This window comes from Heterocephalus glaber, unplaced genomic scaffold, assembly GCF_053883595.1.
Source record: "Heterocephalus glaber isolate CG9 unplaced genomic scaffold, H.glaber_assembly_v1.0 deba00001479, whole genome shotgun sequence".
NCBI classification, from domain to species: Eukaryota; Metazoa; Chordata; class Mammalia; order Rodentia; family Bathyergidae; genus Heterocephalus; species Heterocephalus glaber.
This window is the reverse complement of record NW_028258316.1, coordinates 8,680,859-8,702,540: the sequence shown is the minus strand read 5'-3', so window position 1 is coordinate 8,702,540 and position 21,682 is coordinate 8,680,859. Positions and strand designations below refer to the sequence as shown.

General features: G+C 55.2%; 1 protein-coding gene across 2 annotated transcripts in view; it reads left to right on the top strand.

Annotated features, from left to right (window-relative positions):
- The window catches only part of Lmx1b (LIM homeobox transcription factor 1 beta), a 71,291-nt gene that overhangs the window by 731 nt on the left and 48,878 nt on the right, over positions 1–21,682 (top strand). For both annotated transcript variants that reach the window (XM_004849365.4, XM_004849364.4), the window contains exon 2: positions 681–867. In XM_004849365.4, the coding sequence (XP_004849422.1) occupies positions 681–867 (187 nt within the window). The remainder of the gene's footprint in view (positions 1–680; positions 868–21,682) is intronic.

The window sequence follows — 21,682 nt, the reverse complement described above, 5'->3', positions numbered from 1 at the left end:
GGGACTCCTCCAGTGATCACCAGGGGGTCAACAAGTACGCCTAGGCGGTCTCCCTGAGGGGACGGGGTGTGCAGGTACATGCTTCAGGATGAGGGAGGACAGGACAGCTGCAGCTGCCACCCGCCGTCCTCATCCTGCCTAGGTTCTGGGAAGCGGGTGGCAGGGGTGGTAGAAAACCCAAGTAGTCACCTTCTGGAGGCTGGGAGAGGTGCCTGGTCACCTGGGGGGGGGGGTCCAGGAGAAAAACTGTCCCCTGGGCCATCCAGCATCCAGATCACAGTTTTGGGAGGAGACTGGGGACAGAAGGCTACGATCGCCACCTCGGGGCGTGTCAGCCAGCGAGCGCCCCCGCCTCACCTTGCCTCTCTGGGTCCCAGCCGGCTGCCCCACGCCAGTTAACACCAAGGCGCTGAATCTCTGGAAAAGGGGACAGCGCAGCGCCTGACCAAGGCTCAAGGGCCGCGGCTGTCCGCTCTGGAGCCCGCAGACGGATACGTACTGGCTGGGGCCGCCGGGCCCTTGATTCTGCGGCCAGAGGAGCACAGGCGGCGGGAGGCGCTCCCGGGCCGCCCTCGCCCTCGAGACCCGGGGCTGCGGGCACAGCGTGCCCAGGACGCGGGGGCTGGGGCTGGGTCAGGGCGGCGGCGCTGACGGCCCGGTTCTCGCCCTGTGCGCTGCAGGCTCCGACTGCCCGCATCCCGCCGTCTGCGAGGGCTGCCAGCGGCCCATCTCCGACCGCTTCCTGATGCGAGTCAACGAGTCGTCCTGGCACGAGGAGTGTTTGCAGTGCGCGGCATGTCAGCAAGCCCTCACCACCAGCTGCTACTTCCGGGATCGGAAACTGTACTGCAAACAAGACTACCAACAGTAAGCGCCTCTCGTCCTGCTCCTTCCCCGCTGCCCGGCAATTGAGCCCGGTCAGCCCCCTGCCGGGTAGGGCCCTCGCCGCCCGCACCGCTCCGGGCTCTGCGTGTGGCTGGGCCTGGCAGCTCCTAAGGCTCCGCAGACCCCGCGTCGCAGGGCTGGGGCAGACTAACCTATCCGGCCAGCGCTGGCCCCTAGGTGCCATCGTTGTGCGAGAAACCTGCGCTGGACCGCTGAGTTGGGGCACAAGACAAGGCCCTGGGTCTAATGGCGAATTTGCTGCCTTTAGTCGGGGGCCAGGATTTGGGCCAACTGAGGTCTGAATGGAAACCAAGAATTGCTTTTCAAAGGCAGGTAGTGCTTTACGGAGCCAAGCCTGGCGGTCTTCTTTCCCAGACTGAGCGGGTTTGGGATTCCTGGAGCAGGAAAGTCATGTCCTGGGCCACCGACTTGTCTTAGCAGTTAGGAGCCCCCATTCTGCCAGGCTCCCTCCTGCACTTTTAGTCCCTGATGGAGAGAAATGAGTGTCCGTATTCCCCAAACTGTTCCGTGCGGGAATTTTGCAGTTATAATTTTTCTTGGCTGGCGAAGCAACCTAGGAAGAGGATCTTAAAATGGCAAGTTGCAGTCTAGGACTCGAAATGAAGGTGCGGAAGAGAGCCAGTCAGCCCTCCCAGACCACCTCCTTTTCATGCAGTGTGTGTTGGAGAGGGGTCAGCCACCCTGACCATGGCTTGAGCCTCCCTTACCTGCTGCCTTCTGTGTGTAGCTGTGCCTATGGATTTGTATGGCAAGAGGCCTAGGACACATGAGAATAGATTCAGGGTATTTCTTTTGACCTGCTGGGTTTTGTGCCTGGCAGTGCAATTGGGAGGAAGGCAGTGAGGAACATCAGCGAGAAGAGGTGTGGAGGCCCCCAGAGTGACATTGCAGAGACAAACTGAGTGCCTGTGAGAACTTTTTAGGGATGACTAGAAAATCGTCTTGGGTAGGGTTGCAGGATGGGAAGATGGTCAGGTTATTTGGGGCTTTGAGAGGACTGTGTGTGTCCAAAGCTCCGGGAAAAGGCTGAGTTGCCCGTGCTGAGTGATTCGTACAGCCTACCTGCCGTGCCCAAGGAGTGTCCCCAAATCCAGGGCCTGGTGGACAGTGCAGAAGCCCAACAGCTTGGCTGAGGCTGTGGGACTGGGACTGCAGGCTAGAACCCTAGAGAGGCCATCAAGTTCTACCCTGAAACCGCTGGCTGTGCCCCTTTGGTGTGGGGAAGGGCAGGAGCTGCTTTTTGGACCTTGCTCTTTCTGTTGGCTGGGGACTCTGTGGGCAGGAATCAGGGTCCATTCAGATGATAAGTTTTTTCACTGGTCCTGGGACACAGCTGACTGGGACCTCCCCCACTGTATGAAATGGTGTCTGGGACTGGTAGAGTCTAATTCTAGGAGAATCAGTCAGTTTACTCACAGCAGGGCACAAAGCAGTACAAATAAATTGGGGTCCCTGTGGCTGTGGGCTTTGGCCAGGGCCGGGGAGCATATAATAGTGTACACCAGCCTCCAGCCCATCCACACCCTGTACCCCTGGCCCCACTGTGCCTGCGTGACCCCGAGCTCTGGCAGTGCCACTTATTACCCAGCTCAGCCAGAAGCTTCAACAACTCAACACGTGGGGCCAAGAGGCTAGGAAAGGAGAAATGGGCATCTGAAATATTTGCGTAGCTTTAAAATTTTTTTTTTTGTCGGAAAGACTCTTTCCAACCTCTTGTACGTATTTACTCCCTAATTATTATAGGGTTTTTCTTTAAAAGAACTCAAGCACGCCCCTTGGTTCTGCAGGCATAGAGGTGAAAAGTCACAACATTTGAGCTGGATGTTGCCTTAGAGATGAAGGACTGACCCCCTTTATTTTACAAAACAGTTCAACATTTGCAACTGCTTTGTCCAATGTATATATTTGTTTTTAAAAGACAAGAAAAAGTTGGCCCAGAGCCTGCTGCTTCCGTGCAGTCCTGTGTGTCGGGAATGAATTTTGTCGTAGGGTGAATCTCAGGTCTTGATTAGAGTCTGGGTCCTGCGAGCCTAAAGCCTGGGGGTGGAAGGGGGCGGCATTATTCTTTCAGCTCAAGTCCCCTCCTCCTCTCTCATCCCCTCTTTCTTCCAATAATGCCAATTAGGTATCTTCACTAGGCTGGCCTGCGGGGATGCAGACAATTTGGGGAACAAATCCCCCAGCGGTCCTAGGCACCATTTCATGGGGAGAGCAAGCAAATCCAGTCAGCCAAGAGCTCACTGGGAAGCAAATGTTCTTTACACAGTAAGAATTTTTTTATTCACAATTTCTTTTTTTTTCCTTTGAGAATCGCACATGCATATTTATTTCACCTGTGTGCAAATGCTTTTCAGCCGAGAATCAAGGCAAGCGGGTGCAGAAACGTGCCTTCTAGATTTTGTCTAGTCTGTGTGTCAGTGGCATTGGGGAAATTAACACCCCCCAACTTTAAAAAAAAGTGTCCTCACCCGGTTGTAGGAGCTCAGGGTCGGTTCTTAAAGGTTGCCATTTTTAATAAGTATCTCTTCTTCCTTTCGATTTGTTCTCAAAGATCCAGGCACCCAGATGCGCAGTTATTTTAGGCACCACACGGGTGATTAATTGACGTTTGGACACATTTAGTAGCATTAGATAAAGTCCACCCTTGCGTTCTTAGTTTGGCAAAACAGATCGTGGGTTGTGAGTTTAGGCATTTTCACTTGTAACTCGAAAAAATCTCCTTCTCTCTGCGTGTTACTTTATTATTTTTATTTTTTATTTTTGGTGGGGGCCTCCTTCTAAAAAACAAAACCAAAAATAGCCACAGCCTCTGCCCCTTTTAGGAGAGAAAACCCGGTTAGAAACTAGGAGGAAACACGGCCTCTGTGAAATCTCGAACCTCCGCGTCCTCCAACAACGCAGAACAGACAAGGGGGATGGGGGGTACAAAACAAAAATGACAACGTCCCCTCCCCAATTTGTTTTCTCCGAGGTTTGACCAAATCGAATTATGTAACTCTCTTGCTGTCTATCGCTGTCTGGAAAGGGTTTCTATCCTGGGGAGGTGGCGATTCCTAGAGGAGGCTCCGGAAGGGGGGAGGGCCAGTGGGAGAGTCCAAAAATCTGTCACAAAATGGAGTCTAATCGCTTGTAATACAGCTCCCAGGTCTGGCGACCCGAGGCTCGAGGCTCGGTGTGCAAGCGGGAGCCTTTATATGTGGGGTGATGGGACGCGGGGCTCCTGCCCGGCGTCCGAGGCTGGTGGCTCCGCCGCCGGGCCTGCTCTGGGCAGCTCCCACTCCCCGGGCTCCACTGAGCCTGCCCGAGTTCCCCGGGCTCTCCTGCCCAGGTAGGATGCCTCCACCATGGCCAAAGAGGGTGTTGAGGCTGGATGGGAGTTTCACAAAAAGCCTTCTGAATCCTGGGATGGTTTTTTTTAAAATTTCTTCAGCTGGCTGTGGCTGCAGTGGCCCAGCCATGCCCTTCCCAGCACATTCCTTTCCGTGGAAGTGTTTACACCCGAAAAGGCCTTCCTGGGAGACTCACCTCGAACTGGAGCCGAGCCCGGAGCTCGGCAGTGTGCTGGTATGGCTGTGGCACCTCACCGAGGAACAAAGCCAGGCTGGAGTCTGTTCTGGCTGCTGCTGCTGTTCCCAACTTGGAGACCTGTAGGCCTCACTGCGGCATCCCCTTCCCAGTAGGTTCCCAGCCTGGCAGGGACCCTCAAAGGACTTTAGGGCTCCAGGCTCTGCTGCCCACAGCCTGGGGTAGAGAATCCAACCTAGACCAGTCTGCTTTGGAGAAAGAGACAAGACTTTGCCCTGTAAGAAGGCCTCTAGGGTGCTCTCCCTGGGGGACCAAAGGCTGAAGGAGTCACAGGGACAGCCCAAGTCCTGGACCCTCTGGCCCCATTGAAAAGTGCCTCTTCATTTAACCCCAGCACCTTGGCTGTGGCCAGGAGAGTAAGTGAAGGCTTCCCTGACGCTGCAGTCATCAGCAGCTGTACGGAGGCATTATTCACTGCAACTCCTGGCTCACCCTCTATTCCCCAGGCTCTGGGCTGGTGTGGCCTTATTTGTTTGCCAGATTTTTCTCAAGTGAGGGAAGCAGGTTGTGAGGATCTGCTCTGGAGTATGTGATTGGTGACACTCAGCTCTCTCCCGCAAAGTCGCCAGGTTCACAGCTCTGGCACCTCCTGATCCTCCTCTATACAATGTGAGCCATCTACCTGAGGAAAGTATTCTTATAGAGACTCCAGATAAGGTGCCCCAAAGGAGCTGGCATCTTATTAACACTCTGGAAATTATTGTTATATTGTTTCCATCACTGTAGTAGGGACTGCTTTGTCTCTAAAGACAGACTGCCGACAGGTTCCATGCCCAGGGTGCAGCTGGCATGCTGGGCTTGCCATGAGCTCTCTCTGCAGGAAGGATGCAGGGCATTCCTGAGGAAACCATTCCCTGGGCCTGACTAGGACATTGTGAGGGTCCTGAGCGGGCTTCCCCTATGAGCCCTCTGCTGATCTCACCCCCCAGTCTCAGTTCAGGGATGATGGCATCACTTGTAGCATGATTGTGAGGGTTTCATTTTGAGGGGCACCTGGTGGAGCAGCAGTAAATGTGTTTCATTCTTTTGCCCTCTCTTGCACCTCAAGAGAGGAGGAAAAACTTCTAATTGAGGATGAACACAAGTGCTGACAGGGTGTTTGTTACCAGGAAGGGCAGGCAGCCGGGGCCTGGGGCACAGCTCTGTTCCTCCTGGGGGCAGGGATGTTGGCCCAGAGCAACAATATTTCCACTAGGGAACAATTGGCATCTCCGGGGTCTACATATTGCTAGGAAAATATAGCCAATAATATAATTTCCTATTTGAAGAACTGTTCATGCTTATTGTTTTTGTGATTCAAACAACAGGGAATAAAGCTCAGCCAACATCTTGAAGGCTGGTGATGGGATAGGTGGAAGAGGGGGCTCTCCGGGGAGAGATCTGTATGCCCAGGTTTTAAAAGGGTAGTGGAACAGCATTCCAGGAGGACCAAGCTCTATATCCTTGTGAGGTTTCCCTCTGTAGTGGGCAGGAGTCTCTTCTGTCTTGTGGCTGTGGGGACTTTTTCAAAAGAAAGAAAAGGAAGAAGCATGACAAGGGGGGAAAAAAACCCAGCCCTACTTTGGCATCATGTAGGTGAAGGATGGAGGATGCTCTCAACGACAGACATGAGTTATAACTCCCAATTTGTTAGACACCACAGTCAGGCCTCAGCTCCAGGAGGGAGGAGGGAGGATGGTCCCCCCACCCCATCTGAGGAGCTTTGTGTGAGCTGTCAGTCAGCTGGAGGTGCCTGGGACTCAAGGCCTTGGCTCTCTGGCTGACCCAGCCAAAAGTTCCTCAGCCCTTCTCCAACCCTCAGATTCTGTGCTGATGGCAGCAAAGAGCAAAACCAAAATTATATATATTTATTGTCACTGCAGTCAGAAGTGGGGAGGTGGTGGTAGTGAGGGAGAGTGAGGCTGAAAACCATATTTGAAAAAGTTGATTCAGGAAGGCAGAGGAAGCCAAGTGGCAGACGTTTGCCATTTCATCGACTGGCTGGTGTTCTCCATTCATGTCATAAATGTCTCCTGTCATTTGATGCCAAAAGCAACATGATTTGGTTCCCCAGTGGCCTATAGAGTTTTTTTTTTCTCTCTCTCTCTCTCTCATTTTTTTTTGCAGTAAATGTTTATTTGTTAATAATACACTTTAAACAGCCCAGGTTTGACCTCAAGTCTCCTGAAGCATCCATCTTCTCCCAGAAAAATGTTTCAAAGTTTGTGTAATTTTGGGGGGAAGGTGTAACTGACGGGCAGTGAAGGGCCTGTGTTTGCTTTAACTACTGCTGCAGCGTGGAGTGGTGGGGTATAAGGGTCCACTGTGCTCCGACTGGCAACTTTCTTGGGTTTCAGGCCTGGCTGACAGCATTTCCTCGATGCCCTTTACCTTTTGCTTCGCCTGATCAGTACAAATAAATTTCCACTCGAGCCCTTCCTTTGTTATTCCCTAGGCAGTAGTGTATCCATCTCAGCTTTTTGACTGGCAGAACTTGGACCTGCCCTGCTGACCCTGGGGCCCTCAAGGCCGGTGAGAGACTCTCAGGTTGTGTGGGCACATGGCAGGGGAGCTCTGTTTCTATGGAGAACCTGGCTTGGGCTGGGCCTGAACCAGTGTACAGACGGATGGCAGAGTACCTAGCTGGCCTGGCCTACTGTGAATTTGGGGAAGCACTGCTGAAGGAAAAACCCCAGTTCCTGGAGTCTGGTTCCAGAAGAAACAAAGATGTTTGCTTCCCAGCCCCCTTGCCGTGAGAGGCTTCCCCAGGAACTGTGGGGTGGCTGCCTGCTGGGGAGGGAGGGTTCTGAGGGCTGTCCCCACTGGGGCTAGCAGGAGCAGAGAGGACACCAAGCTGCTGGGTAGATGAAAAAAGATACTGGGTAGATGAGCATGCAGGGACCCTGGGCCGCCACGGGGTTCCTCCCTCTCGGGTGCTGTAGCAGCGATGATGGAAGAGGAGGAGCAATGCTGCTTTGGGACAAGCTGGGTGTGACTGCTGTTCCCCTTCCTCCCACCTCCCTCCAGTTTGCAGAGAGGACTTGGTGACTCCTGTCATGTGATGCCTGGATTGCTATAGTTACTGAGCTGCCGGGTGTGGGCACGAGCCCAGGCCTGAGCTGCCTAAGCCTGTGATGATCAGAAGACAGAAGACGGGGTGCTGTGGGGGAACCTCTGAGTGCAGGGGTCCTGGGTAGGGCATGTTTTCTGAAAGGAAGAGCAAGGTTGTTGTAATTATGGCTTGAGAATGGAGAACATCTCCATCTCCTAAGGACAGAGAAAGGACTGATTGCTCCTCCTGAGCCTCAGTTTCCTCCTCTGTGAAGTGGGGAGATAATTCCAATCCCACGGGGTTGCTCAGGGGATAAAGTGGAACAAAGCCAAAGGTGCCCGCCTCTATCAGGCACTGGGTCAATGTATGTTTTCTTCCTGCCTGTCTGGAAGGGAGTGGAGGCAGCTCTATCTGGCAGGAGTGCTTTGTCTGCTCTGCCTAGGAGGCCCAGACAGTGCAGCCTCCTAAACAGGGTTCCAGAGAGGCCTTGCCCACCTGTCTCCTCCTCACACAGGTCTGGGGCTTGTTTTGAATTTTTCCCCTGAAAAGGAAATGCGGACAAGTCTGGCTCCCAAGACTGCCCCTGTGGATGGGGTCTCCTGACCACTGAAGCACGGAGGCCCTGTTTCTTCCAGCAGACTCCTAAACACGACCAGTATAGATGAACTTGCAGCACCAGAGCCTTATGGACCCCGAGGGGCAGGCCACAGTGGTGCATCTAGAAGGGAAAGCAGACTGGCATGTGGCGAGCGCCCGTGAAGTTCTCTGGCCTTTTTGCTCTGGTTGTACATAGGGGTGAGGAAACTGAGGGTGGGGCAGTTAAACTGCCTCCGCCAGCCGGGTCTAACGCCCAGCCCGGCTGAGATCCCTAAGCCCTCACCTCCCGGAAGTCCCAGTTGAGGGATCTACACAGTTGTGATTCTTCCTGGAGCTCCCAGCCTGGAAGGGTAGGGGCTGGGGGTGGAGGGTCACTGCCCTCCTGGCGCTGAATGCCCCCTGTAGGGCCAACCCTGGCCCGAGAAGGAGAGAGGTTAGAATAACTGCTTTCCTGAGCGGGAGAGTTTCCTTCGCCGCCGCCGCCGGGGCGCGCAGACAGGGTAGCTCTCGGCAGCCGGCACCGCGCCCGGCCTGGCCTGGCCCTCCTCTCGCGCGGTTCCTGCTCTGCTCGCGGCCTCCCTTCCCGGGAGTGGGGCAGCGCGGTGCTCCGGCGCCCGGCTCCTCGGCCCAGCGGGGGGCGCCCCGCAGTGGTTGATGAATTTCGGTGTCACCAGGGGTTTAGCCCGGATTTGGGAACCGCGCGCTCTAATACGCGCACACGGTCCTGCCCTTTCTAAAGCGTAGCCCTTTTCACCCAGCTTCTGATTTATGAAGGAATCCGATCCCGGGACGGGCTGGGCTGGAGCCGGGAGCCAGGGCCTCGAAGCAGCCTTCGGGCTCCTTTGCGTTTGGGGGATTCCTGGCAGCCGGGAGGCTCTCCTGGGCCCGACTCGGGCTGCCCAGCCTGCCCCGTGCGCAGTCGCACGGCCTAGAAGGAGCGGATCCCCCGGAGCCACTGAAGGCTCCCGCTGGAGCGGAGCGCATTTTCATTCCTGGGTTGAGCAAAGGCCTCAGCCCTCCCCAAACTCTTCTGCCGACCCCCTTGGGCAGGCCCAAAAGCGGCGAGTTCGGGAAGTTTGTTTATTGAATGAACGGAAAATGGAAGGGAAAAAAATCTAAGACCTTTTTCCCGCCCAAGAATGTGCAAAGTCCCCGAGCTCCCGGAGGTGGCGAGGCGGCCCGAAAGCGGAGTTCCCGGCGCGCGCTCGCGGCCCGACCCCAGCCCCCTCCTCCTGCGCCCCGAGAGAGCAGTGGCGGGGGTTTTTTTTGTTTTTTTTTTTTCTTTCCAGATTTGGTTTGCAGGAGAGAAATGTGGTTGTATCAATCCACAAATATTTACTCTTAACAGACTTGTATCTGTGGAGATTTCGAACAAAGACAGTTTAGGGGGATTACAAAAACCCTAAACCCCGTTTTTCTCTGGGACTTGGTGCTTTAAATGCCAATTACAGGCGAGGCATATCCAACAGCAACGGGGGAAGGCGGGCAGGGTCCGGGAGGGAGTGGGGGGCGAGCTCAGCCATTAAATGTAACTTTTCATTATGAAAAGGATTTCGCTGGTTTTATCTTCTAATAAGATTATGTCACGAACACAAGTACCTAGGATGGTGCTGAGTGACAGGGCTCTGTCGTTTAATCAGAGGCTGCACCGCGCAAACCGCGGGGCCCTTTGTCCCACCGAGTGAACTACGGAAACTTGTGGTCCTAATCCCCTTATTCATGTCAAGCAGAGAAAAGGAGCCGAGCACCTTACAACCGTGTCCCCTCCACCCCTTCCGAGGGTGACGGAAGGAGGGGAACTTGGGCCCAGGAGCACCCACCCCCAGCCTGGTCTCTGGAGCTCACCGAGCGTGGCAGCTGGGCAGGAAGGGGTGCTTTGCTGCAGCCTCAGTTGGCAGCATCTGGGAAATGGGAGCAGTAATACCACCATGACCAGCGGGCACCTTGGAGGGAGATTTATTATCCCCACTGACAGCATTTACAATCTGGCCTCCTCTTCCCAAGAAAGGTGGTACTCGAGTTACACAGCCACGACCCTCACCAGAACAGGACTGACCTGAGCGAAACTAAGGAGATGCCAGGCTGGGGTCTTCCAAGGAGCAGATTTCGTTGGCTCTGTGGGACTGATGAATCCTTCGAACTCCTGCAGGTCTCCAGGGTTGGCTATTCCCAAGCTTCGAGCATGGCCCCTTTTTTCTGCAGGCCAAATTCCTTTGTTTAACCCCCACGGAAACCGCTTGTCTGCTGGGATGTTGGCGCCTTTATTCTTACCCGAGCAGCTGCCAGTGCCCTCATCCCACCACTTGCAGGTCTTTCCTGAGGCACCCTGGCCGTGGATGTCACCACCTTGTCCAATTCCCAGCTGCCTCCTTGGACAACTAGAACTCCAGCCAGTGCAGCGGGCTGGGGGCATGGACCTCAGCCACCAGCCTTCACCTCTGGGCACGGTGGGGAGCAGTGGGCAACTAAGAAGCAGCAGCAAAGCGTGGTTCCGGGTCAATGCACTGGCTGAAAACACCAAAAGCAAAACCAACACCCAGCAAAGGAAACCCAAGGATCCGCTTGGCCCCCTCCTGGGACAGCTCTCAGGGTTTCAGCTTGACATTCCCAGAGTCAAAGGAACAGGAGGGGAGCTTGGAAGACATAAATGTGTCTCTGATACACCCTACTCCTGGACTCCCCTTAAAGCGCTTAGGCTGTGCTCTGGGGACCCAAGTATGCCGAGGCAGTGCTCTGGGGATGCCTGACTACAGCAATCTCCTCCCATGAGGAGCCTGGGTTCTGGGCACAAGGAAGATCGAGCTGAGAGCAGGGAGCACCTCGTAAAAGCGACAGGCAAAGGCTATTTTATGGAGAGGGAGAAGGGGCAGGAAGTGATGCTTCCATTTTGGCTGCTCTGGGACAGAGAGCTCTGGTGGAGGAAGTCCGATCTTGGTAAGGGACAACCAGAAGGACAGGGTAGGGCCAGAGATAGTCTTAGGACCCAGTTGGACAAACTGCCATTAAGCATAGGATGGGGACAGGCTGCATCTGGGAAGGGGACTGTAGATTAGGAAGCAGAGCTCAGCTCCCACCCGTCCTTTCCTTGAGCCCCGGCTGCACCAACAACCGGCTCTTCCTCTTGCTGGAGGCGTGGGGGAGAGACTTTCTCCCTCGAAACACTTGATACCAACTTCGTTTTTTTGGCAAGAAAAATAAGCCTTGTTTGGAAAGGGGGGGCATCAAGCAAGCGAGGGAAAGAGTGAGCCCGCGGCAGCAGAGCAAACTTTTCGGATTAGGTTTCAGCGCCTCTGCCCCACCCCCAGCCTCGCGGTGGTGATTTGTGTGCGGGGGTCTGTGACCCTGCAAGCATCAAACGGCCCGCGGGAACTGGCCGGGTTCAGAGGGACAGTGGACAGAGAGGCAGCCTAAGACAACGCAGATGGTTCGTATCAGCCGGTCCGGGCCGAACCCTGGGTGTGAAGCATCTACCCCAGGGCCCTGGCTTCTCTGCTGGGAGAGGCAAGAGAGGAGGCCACTGCATAAGGACTAGCAGGGGACCAGAAACCGGCAGTCAGTGGCTTCCAGGCTGAGGACAAACGGTTCCTCCACCGGTCAGTCCTGATCCTGGCCATGCCTGGGGCACCTTGCTTGCCGGAAGTGGCGTCCAAGCAGCAGGGAGTGGCCAAGAAAGGAGGCCCTCCAGCCTTTTCCAAGTGGGCAGGTTTACCTTTCCAGGGGCTCATTCTGATGGTAGATTGTAGTGAAGTTGGAGGGACAGGGGTGTCTTATTCACCTTTTTCACCAAGGGAGGAATCCTTCTGTCACAGGCTCCCTCTGACACACTTTCATTCATCCTGCACCATGGAAAGGGCCTGCCCTTCCCGCCCTCCCTTGAGCCCTTCTGCCTGGCCTGGGATAACCTCAAGGGACTCTGCTATTTTCTTCTAGTCCCAAGGGAAACCTATAGAGGCTCATTAATACTTTGACCCATAGCCTTGTTTTAGGACTGACTGCCCGGCTCGGTCAGGGTGGGGGGGCCTCACCCTCACCACCTTGGCCTCTGCTGCTCCTCAGTCCTCAGAGCTGAAGCTAGACTGTTGACCTCAGCAGGCCCAGGCCTCCCGCCTGACCTCCAAAGCCTCCAAGGACCCTGATGACAATGAGGGTGCAGCAGGGCCACACCCACAGGGATTCTGGGCTCCTCTAGAATGTCCCAGCTGAAGAGCTCTTGGAGATCCTTGCAGCAGTAGAGAAACTGGGGCCCGGATGTGGCAGAGCTGCTCAGGCTTGCTCAGTTGCAGCAGAGTGGAAGCAGGAACCCCACTCTACATGCAGGGTTTGAGGTGGCAGCTACACAATTCTTGCCAGAACCTTCTCCCAGACTCTGGCATTAATACTGGCCTTCTCCGTCCTTCTTGGCCTGAGGTCTCAGGATCCTGGGTGACAGGTGGTCTCAACAATGAAATGATTTTGAGTTTTCTGGGCCACATGGGTATGGGGACTTTATCATCTAAATTGGGATCATGAGCAACAGGAGCCTGGGGCGCACAGGGCCTCAACCCATCACCCCTCTGTCCCTTTAGTCTCCCCAACACCCTCGCTTGGCCCTTCCTCTCCATAGTGGGTCACAGGGAGGCCAGCAGCTTGGTCAGGACGTTGAGGGGCAGTGGGCTGCCAGGACCTCTGGAGACACCATCTCCCCAGGTCCCTGCCTCGGGGGAGCAGGCGGCTGGGTCATCTGTGCACGGAAGACACATCTGTCCTCCACATGTTGGAGGCTGAGCTGAGGACATGTGGTTTGGGACGTGTTATCTTAATCATATTTATTAGCCAATCCTGGGGAAAAAAAGAGTTTGATATTGTTACGATTCGGAAAAGATCCCCAAATCTACACAATGACAGATCAGGGGACGCCTCTAGCAACAGCCAGGTTTCAGCTGGGCACACGATGTGGTTTTGGAAGTTCTCTGGATTGTTCTAGTGTGATGGAATCTCTGGGCTGTGAAACCACGCTTACCGTTTTCATTTTCCCGAGCCGAGATCTGAAGCAAAATTAATTACCCCGCCTTGACTGATAGTTGTTCTGTTGGAGTATGGTTCTAATCCTTATTAACATTCTCTAAAGTCAGGCATGAAATATGACTTTTGCACCACACTCTTTGGCATATGTTTTTCTTTTCCAGGATATTTTTCAGGCTATCTCCCAGCCTCACTGCTGTTCATTATTTTTGCCATAGGTCTAAAGTTGCCAGCCCCAAAGCCCGTCCTGCACTGAGCACAGCAGGGGGGCAGGGAGTACTGTATGACACATCTCTGCTCACAATGCAAATTGCTTCTGATTATTGAGCTTTGAATATTCTGCTCCATCATGTTTTTATTAAAAAAAAAAGCCAGCATATTTACACTTGATAGTGTCTTCAATTAGGTTAAAAAAAAAAGCGCAAGGGGTTCCCCTTTCTATAGCAGTATGTAAAGAAAATAGTTGTTATGACCGCAAAATTACCATCCAAGCCTGGATCGAGTAAAGCCAGCCCTGCTTTGACAAGCCCAGCAGGCTGGGTGCTTTTTTTCAACGCGTTCCAGCTGCTAGGGAAACAGAGAGAGAGGAAGCCCACAGCAGCCTCCGATCTGCGGGGTACTGGGGGCACCGCTCAGTAGCTAACGCTTCTGCTTTCTGACAGCCAGGGCAGCAGCAGTAGCAAGAATAAGCACGGCAGATACTTGTTTGGCACTTGTGGCCTGCCAGGAAGAGCTCTAAGCGCGTTCCTGCCTTTACTGATGCTGTGACTTCGGTGCTGTTTTTGTATTTAGATAAGACAGCCGGCCGAACAGAGAAGTGGAGTGACTTGCCCAAGATCACACAGCTAATGGGTGAAACTGGAAGTGGAGTCTGGGCTTTGTGTCACAAGAAAATTCTCACAGGTCCTTTGGGGAGGGCAGGTTCTGGCTGTTGCTTGTTGAATGCCTGGCTCATAATGAATTGCCAGTGTTGGCATGCGAGCTGCCGTGGTAAGACTCCAATGGGGATCATCTCATGAATCTCCTCACCACCCTGCATGCAGCCTTTATTAGCATCATTTGCCCTTTGTCAACGTTGAAGCTGGACAGGAGAGGCTCAGGTCACCCACCTCCCCAAGGTCACAGAGCCTCAGGTGGCTGTGATGAGCAGTGTCGTATGTTATATCTACGATGGGGCGAGCCTCGGCACCCCAGATCTTGGTGAGTGCTCCTAAAATCACTGCTGTTCAGCTGGGTTTCCAGGGGACAGAACCTGGGCCCAGAGTTGAAGCCACACACCCAGGATCACACAGCCAGAAGGGGGTGGTACTGAGCAGCAGGGACCAGCATCCCTGGCGCTGTGACCTGCCTGCTCCACCCCTCCCAGGCCTGAGGAAACTCGGGGTTGGGGGACACCCCGACCTAGGCTGCACTGTGGTCTCCCTTGAGCTGAACTGCTGCCTTAGCAGCAGATGCAGTTTTATGTTTTGGCACTGGGAGAAGGATGTAGCTGTGGTCTGCCTTGTACCAACATCCCACCCCAGCCCCATTTTATGAAGAAACGAAGCCACGGAGGATTTAAGTGACTTAACCTGGGTCACACAGCTAGCAGCTGAGGAGAGTCACTCAGGAGTCCTGGGTCTGAGCTGGTGCTTGAAGCATAGCCACCCCTGAGGCCCCTCTTGGGTGCTTTGTAAATAGATGAGGAAAGCAGGGAAGTTCAGAGAGGAAAAGTGCTTTTCCCAGAATTGCACAGCAAGGAGCAGCCAGTCAGGGCCTGTGCTCCGGCTTGGAATAGCAAGGCCTTCCAGGCAGGGGACAGGCAAGCAGCCACACCCTGTGTGGAAGCACAACCAGCCCTCCCGGGGCCATCTCTACTCCAGCAGTGCCTTCCTGGCTCCAGACTGCCGGTCAGGGAATCTCGGAGACTCTGGGCAGGCACTGTCTGCCCTTTGAAGGGACGGCCGCCGCAGAGTGTGTCACTTTGAACTGCAAAGGGGCCTGTGGTGAGGGCTCAGCCCCCTCCCACGTGCCCCGCCTGCCCACCCCTTCAGGTCTGGTTGCAGTCGGCAGGCCTGGAGCCGGAGGGGCAGGCAGGGCAGAGCCCCTCTGTGGGACATCAGCCTGATAAGTGAGTTAAGCGGACCCCTGGAGGTGGACAGGGCTGGCTGCCCACTGGCCCTCCATCCCATGTGGCAAGAGTTCAGGCTCATCACCCACATGCCACCCTCCTGCGGACATGCCTTCATGGCTACTGAAAAATGTCTCCAAACACCGATGATTTCAATTAATGGTAATAATCTGTAAAAGGAAACATCTTGCTTGGGACACTGGGAGTCTCTTGGACCCAGCAGTGTGCTCTGCCTGGGGATCGCTCTGGCAGAGGATATTAGGGAGGAGGAGATGGGGCAGCTGGGCAGGTGTTCCAAGCACCCACCTGGGGGCCCTTTTAGTCGTTGGTAAAACTAAAGGGCAAGCTCACCCCGCCCTTGAAATCACACTGGCCCAGTCCCCACGCCTGCAGATGCTGGCCTCTTCTGGGGCTCTGGCTGTATTGGCCAGACTGGCCCCAAATTCCTGGGCTCGAGAGCTTTTGACCTTTCAAATAGCTAGGAATACAGGTGCACACCACCATGCCCAGATTCTTCTCGGAGTTTGTGACCTCAGAATTGAATTCTCAAAGGCCAACAACTTAACCAGATTCTTTGGTCTTTTTTTGTTGCTTGTTTTTGTTCCTCAGTGCTGGAGATGGAACCCAGGGTCTCACACAGGCTAAGCAAGTGCTCTGCCACCGAGCTACACCCCAGCCCCTTAACAGGATTCTTCAACAGAGTCTGGGAGCCTCAGATTTCAGAGTTGAAGTCTAGGTTCCACTGCTCCCTGAGCCGTTGGGCTAGATGCTTTACCTGTCTGTGCCCCAGTTCCCTCAGTCTACTGAGAACCAAATACCTGCTTCAGGACCATGATATTTAAAGGAGAGAGCAGATGCAGTCTTTCGTGAGTGTAGTTCTTGTTGATTTTCTCATGGCTGCTCCCCCACAGCCCTTTGTGTTGGGCCTCAGCAGGTGTAATGCTTTGCTTACATGCTCCAGGCCTCAGAAACAATGGGATATACCAGTAGTAGGTGCTCAGTACCAAAATAAGTATAGGAGAATAGAACAGGGGTCGAGTGGCTGGGCTGGACTCCAGGTTTGGGTTCTGTGAGGCTGTGTGACTCTCAGCAGATTCCTCACCCCCTCTGAGCCTCTGTTCTCTCACTGGTAAAATGAAGGTAACCAAAGACCTTATTTGCTAAGATTGTTGGGAGAATAAAATGAGTTGATGCACAGGAACTACCAACATAAGCTACTTTTGATAAAGGAAGAGGCTGCGGCTAGGTGTCTGGCTAGGGATACAAGAAAGCAGCCCGAATCTGTGTGCTGGTTGTCCTGAGGAGGTGCCTGATGTGGGAGGCTGGGGCTGGGCAGGGCTGGAGCAGGGCGTTCCAGGTGGAGGCTCTGGTGGCAGGAACATTAGGGGTTAAAAGGCAGGCTGAGAATGGTGGGTTTTGCTGGTGTGGGGTGGAGCCTGAGGGACTGCCTGGGGCTGCTGGGAAGGAGTCTGCAGCGCAGGGCAGGGACAGGTAGCTGTCCTGTGGGGCTTTGATTTTATCCTGCAGGCAGGAGGGAGCCATTAAAGGTTATTGGACAGGGCAGTGAGGGGAACTGGAGAAGCACTTTATGGGGATGACCCTGGGGACATGTTCGTGGGATTAGAGATGGTCAGGAAGCGGTGGCTGTCACATTGCAGGTGAAGGCAGTAAACTGACCTGGAGAGGGGACAGGCTCAAGCCAATTTTAGGTGGCAGTGCTGAGGGTTGCAGTCGGGGACAGGGTTTGCCTGAGTTACCAAGGCCAGGGCTGGAGCTGGAGTAGCTGGTTCACCGCTGCTACTCAGCAGCCTGGCTTGGACCTTGCCTGGCTCGGGCCTTCGGGTCTGAGCACTCTGGGCCAGGTCTATAGAAGGACATGTGACTTTGTGGGCATGTGACCTACACAGTCACATGGGCCCCCACGCCCAGAAGGGCCTGTGCTCCGTTTAATGTCCTGGTGTCGTTCTCTCAGAATCCTTACTTTTTGGACAAGTAAGTGCTTTTGTTTGGTTGGAGGTTCCACACACCTCCAACCCTGGCACATATGTGGGTCTTGCCCAGGCTGAAGAGGTTTTCGGGTGTGTCCCCTGGCCTCCCCTTCCCGGGGCCTGGCACAAGAGTCACAGTGTCCTGGGGTCTCCCTGGTCTGCACCCTGCCCCTGCCTCCCAGCCTGGGTCTGCATGCAGCACTTGCTCAACATGCAGACTATGGGCTGAATCAGAAGGTCTCAAGTGCTCAGGGCGGCATCTGTGAATCTGAATTCCTTGCTGGCCCTAGGATCCCTGTTGCATACTAAGGTCTGGGCACCTCTGCCCAGGGGCTCCCCTGCTTGGCACAGGGCTGAGCAGTGAGTAAGTGCTCAGGGTCCTTGTGCCATGTCAGTGTACGTGAATGAATGAGCAGTGTCTGTCCGGCTGTCTTTCTTGCACACAGCTCCCTGGGGCTGGCTCATTTCCTAGCATGCACCAACATCTGTGGCTGGAATGATAGCAGGTGTGGATCTGGAAGACACCTGAAGGGTTACCTGACTGTTCTGGTGACTGGCTAGGGTAGCATTTTTCCCTCTCTCCCTGAAAACCCCAGATGTGGGCCAGGCTGGGGGATGGCAGGGCAAAGTTAGTGCCCTTTAGTAAGCAGTAAAGGCAAAGGCTGGAGGGTGGGGCACCAGCACATCCTCTCTCAGTGCTTCTTCCTCCACAAGGGCCATGAGCACCCTACCCGGCTGTCTGTACACCAGGCTGGCATGAAGGAACAGAAGGGCTTGACTCTATTTCTAGAACTTTATGCTGCGCAGCCGCTAAATTAAGGACTCATCTCATTAAACCCTGACCATCTATGAGAGATGGTCTGTTGTTATCCCCATTTGCAAGACAGGAAAACTGAAGCACAGAAATGGGAACTCACCTATCCAAGGTCACCCAGCTTACCATTCCACCAGCTGGCCTGAGATGCCCTGTTGCCCTGGTGGCTCCCACCTGTGGTGGCCTGGAAGTGCTCAGCATATAATAGGTTCTCAGACAGTATTTGCAGAAGGCAACCCAGACCACCTGTCTGACAGGAGGACCCTGTTCGAGACAGGACTGGGGTAACACCAGGACCTCAAGGTGAGCAGAGTCCTCACAGCTTGGAATGCCTAGGGCTGAGGAGCAGGCAGAGAGCCAGAGGTAGCACTGACTTTGGCAGGATGAGGCACAGGGATATCCAGGAAGCTCTGTGGCAGAGCCCCAAGACCAGGCAACCTCGTGTCCAGCAGTGGCTGGCCAGAGAGAGGCCTGGATGCCCCTGGCTCTGAACACAGGGTCCTGTTCCCTGCAGGCCTTCTGGGAATGCCAGAACCCCTTCCATGCTAGGCCCCATGTGTACACTGCAGAGGCAGAAGAAGGGAGACGGATGCAGACCACTGGGTTCTGACAGGCCCTGCAGTGCTAAGCCAAGGGATAACGGGCCGGAAGCAGGGCTGGCACACAGTAGGTGCTCAGGGGCCATCAGGTAGAGATCTTCTGTTGTCCCCTCCTGCCATGGCCCCAATAAACCCTGAATGCCAGGCTGTAGGCCCTCCCTGATGTCACATCTGTTAGCCATGTCTTGAGTCCCTGCACCTCTGAGTCCCAGCTTCCTTATCTGTAAAATGGGTACAACTCTTCTGACTCTCCAAGTCCTGGGAAGGATTAACAAGAAGAGAATGTGAAGCACTGAGCTTCCTCAAAAAAAAAGCTGGGTAAGCCAGGTGTGGAAGTGCACATCTGTAATCCCAGTATTCAGGGAAATGGAGGCAGGAGGATCACAAGTTCTAGTCCAAGTTGTCCTGCCCTGGAGGACTTAGGGAAACTCAAAATAAAATTAGAAGGGCTGGATGTGGTCAAGCACTTGCCCCCTCCTCAAAGCCCACTGATGTCATCAGGAGCTTATTGCCCCTGCACTGTCCTCTCCCATGGGATGGAGCAGGACTCTGGGAATTCACTTGAAGACAAGGGTGTGCACAGTTGACACCAGACAGATCGGAGGAGGTGGACACAGGAAGCTTTGCAAAGCTGGTTGCCATCAGAAGAGACATGGCGAGGGCACACCAGGCCTGGGGCGCTGCTCCAGCAAAGGTTTGGAGGCTGCCAAGGCTGGGCTGTGTTGATAATTCCCTGCATCACATCCTTCCTTGGACCTCAGTTTCTTCCCCTGTAAAATGGACTCTCAAAAACCAAATGAAGATTTCCAGCAAATGAAGACATGATAGCTGCTGTATTATTAGTGTTCGAGCCTGATAACATTGCAGCTGAGGAAACTGTAGCTCAGAGAGGTTAAGCAGCTGCTCTGGCGTCACCCAACTGGGAAGAGGGTGGTTTGGACTGACTAAATAGCACCCAGGGCTGTACTCAGTGGTGCCCTGGGCTGCTGTCCCTAGGGGAGGGGAGGGGAGGGGAGGGGGAAGGAAGCCAGGCCTGAGCTCAGGGTGTGTGAGCCAGGAGCTGCCCTTCAGTGGGGAGCAGGGGGCATGGGGACAATGAGTGGAAGGAGTGACAGCTACTTCCTGTCAAAGGGCAACCTGAAGGCCCCACGATTCCCTGGGTGTCTTCATGCCAAGCCATGCCCTCGATGACCCTTTCCACTCAGCTGTTCTGCAGGAGAGCTCAGATCCCACTGGGCTCCCTCCCTCCTTTCTAGTATCTGCTGAGAGGCCGCTGTGTGCCTTGGCCCAGTGCCGAGGACACAGATGGACACGGTCCTACCCCCAAAGTGCTCACTGTCCTGTGCGTGAGAGAAGCATGTGCCCAGCAGTAGCTTGGTGAGGGCTGTGATGCAGGAAGCACAGGGACTCCTGGTCTAGACCAGAGGCATGGAAGAGGGCTTCCTGGAGGAAGAGGCATCCAACCTGAGAGCAGAGGCATTTTCCAGGGAAAGAGAGGAGGAGCACGAACTTCAGGGAGAGATTAGTGTGCTCGAGGGCCCAGATTGTGCAGGGCTGAGGCGCTCGTGGTGGAGTCAGAGGGTTGCAGGTGTACATGTGTGAGTGTCAGCTCTGGGAGAGCCTGACCTTATTCTCATCCGCTGGATCAGGGCTCCAGCCCAGCACCTGGCAGCGGCCTGATCTGAGGTGGACACTCAAGAATATGTGTGGACACGTGACAGTGGACACCTAGTGTCTGTGTGTGCGAATCCACCAGTGACAGTGAGGGCATGACCTTGTGTGTGTGCACCCACGTGCAAGCCCATGGCCAGCTGTCAGACGGCAGCTCTCTGTCCAGCCAGCCTGCCTGGAACGGAACCAGAGAGCCTTGGGCAAGAGGCAGGCAGCTGTGGGCCCGCCCTGGTCTTGTCACCCTGTGGCCAACCAGCAGCCACCAGCCAGTGCTGTCAGTCTGGGGCTGTCACAGCTGTGATCATCCCACACAGCTCACGTACCTTCGCGGCCCACTCTGGCTGAGCTGATCGTGGCAGGTGGTGGGTGGCCCCACCATTCTGCTCTGAACACTGGGCATCTGGAGAGGCAGGCTTGCGCCTCCCTGGGGACCCTGTCTTACCCTCCTGCATTCCAGTGCCAGCACATCCGCAAGGCAGGGGGCATGCAGTGTGTGAGCCGTGAGCCTGCCCACATCCCTCTGTGCCTATGGCATCATCTCCCTGAGCACAGACTTGGGGCGTCAGTGCTGGCAACTGTATGGTGTGTGCCTTTCCCTGTGTGTGTGGCGTGCCTGTCTGTCATGAGGACACTGTGGGGGGTTGTGGGGTCAGTGTGTGATGTCGGCCATGTGGGCTCCATCAGGACACGAAGACGGCTGTACCTGTGTCCCTGAGGGCCCTGCAGGTGTGACACGTAGACATGGGATGGGTGTGGCAGGAGGAGCAGCAGATGCCCCGTCCTGTCCTGTGGTGTCTGAGGCAACAGCTCTGAGGACCCAGCCCAGGGTCCACAGGACTCCTCTCACCTTTGTCGTGGCAGGTGGGCTCGGGTGATAATGCGACAGACGCCCTGGGGGATACGGTCAGCAGCTTCTCCCCTCCTCTGTCTTCTTGGTGCTGGGCCCAAGCCAAAAGGATGGGCATGTGGGCAGGACCCCGGAGGAGGCCGACACCCAGCTGGGGATTTACTTGGACCTGTGGTCATGAGCCCTGTCATTGTGCCCAGGCTGCCGGGGTGGCGTGAGGAGAGGGCCAGGGCCAGGACAGCCCTCCTTGCTGGTGTCCCTGCCAGGGGGACCCCGACAGGTGTGCCCCGGCTGGGCTGCCCTCACAGGTGTGCACGTCCATATCCCCCAACAGGTGTACCCTGACAGGTGCGTCCCGACGGAGCTGCTTCTCCTGGAGGAGCCGGGCGAGTGGCTGGGCCTCAGGGCTCCTCCACAGCCACCCCCAGCTCAGGAGCCCAGTGCCCTCGTCTCTACCACCGGCTGCCCTGCCTGCGGCCCTGCCACCCGGGGGAGCTGACCCTGACCCCACCCGGTCCCCCACGTCCCAGCTC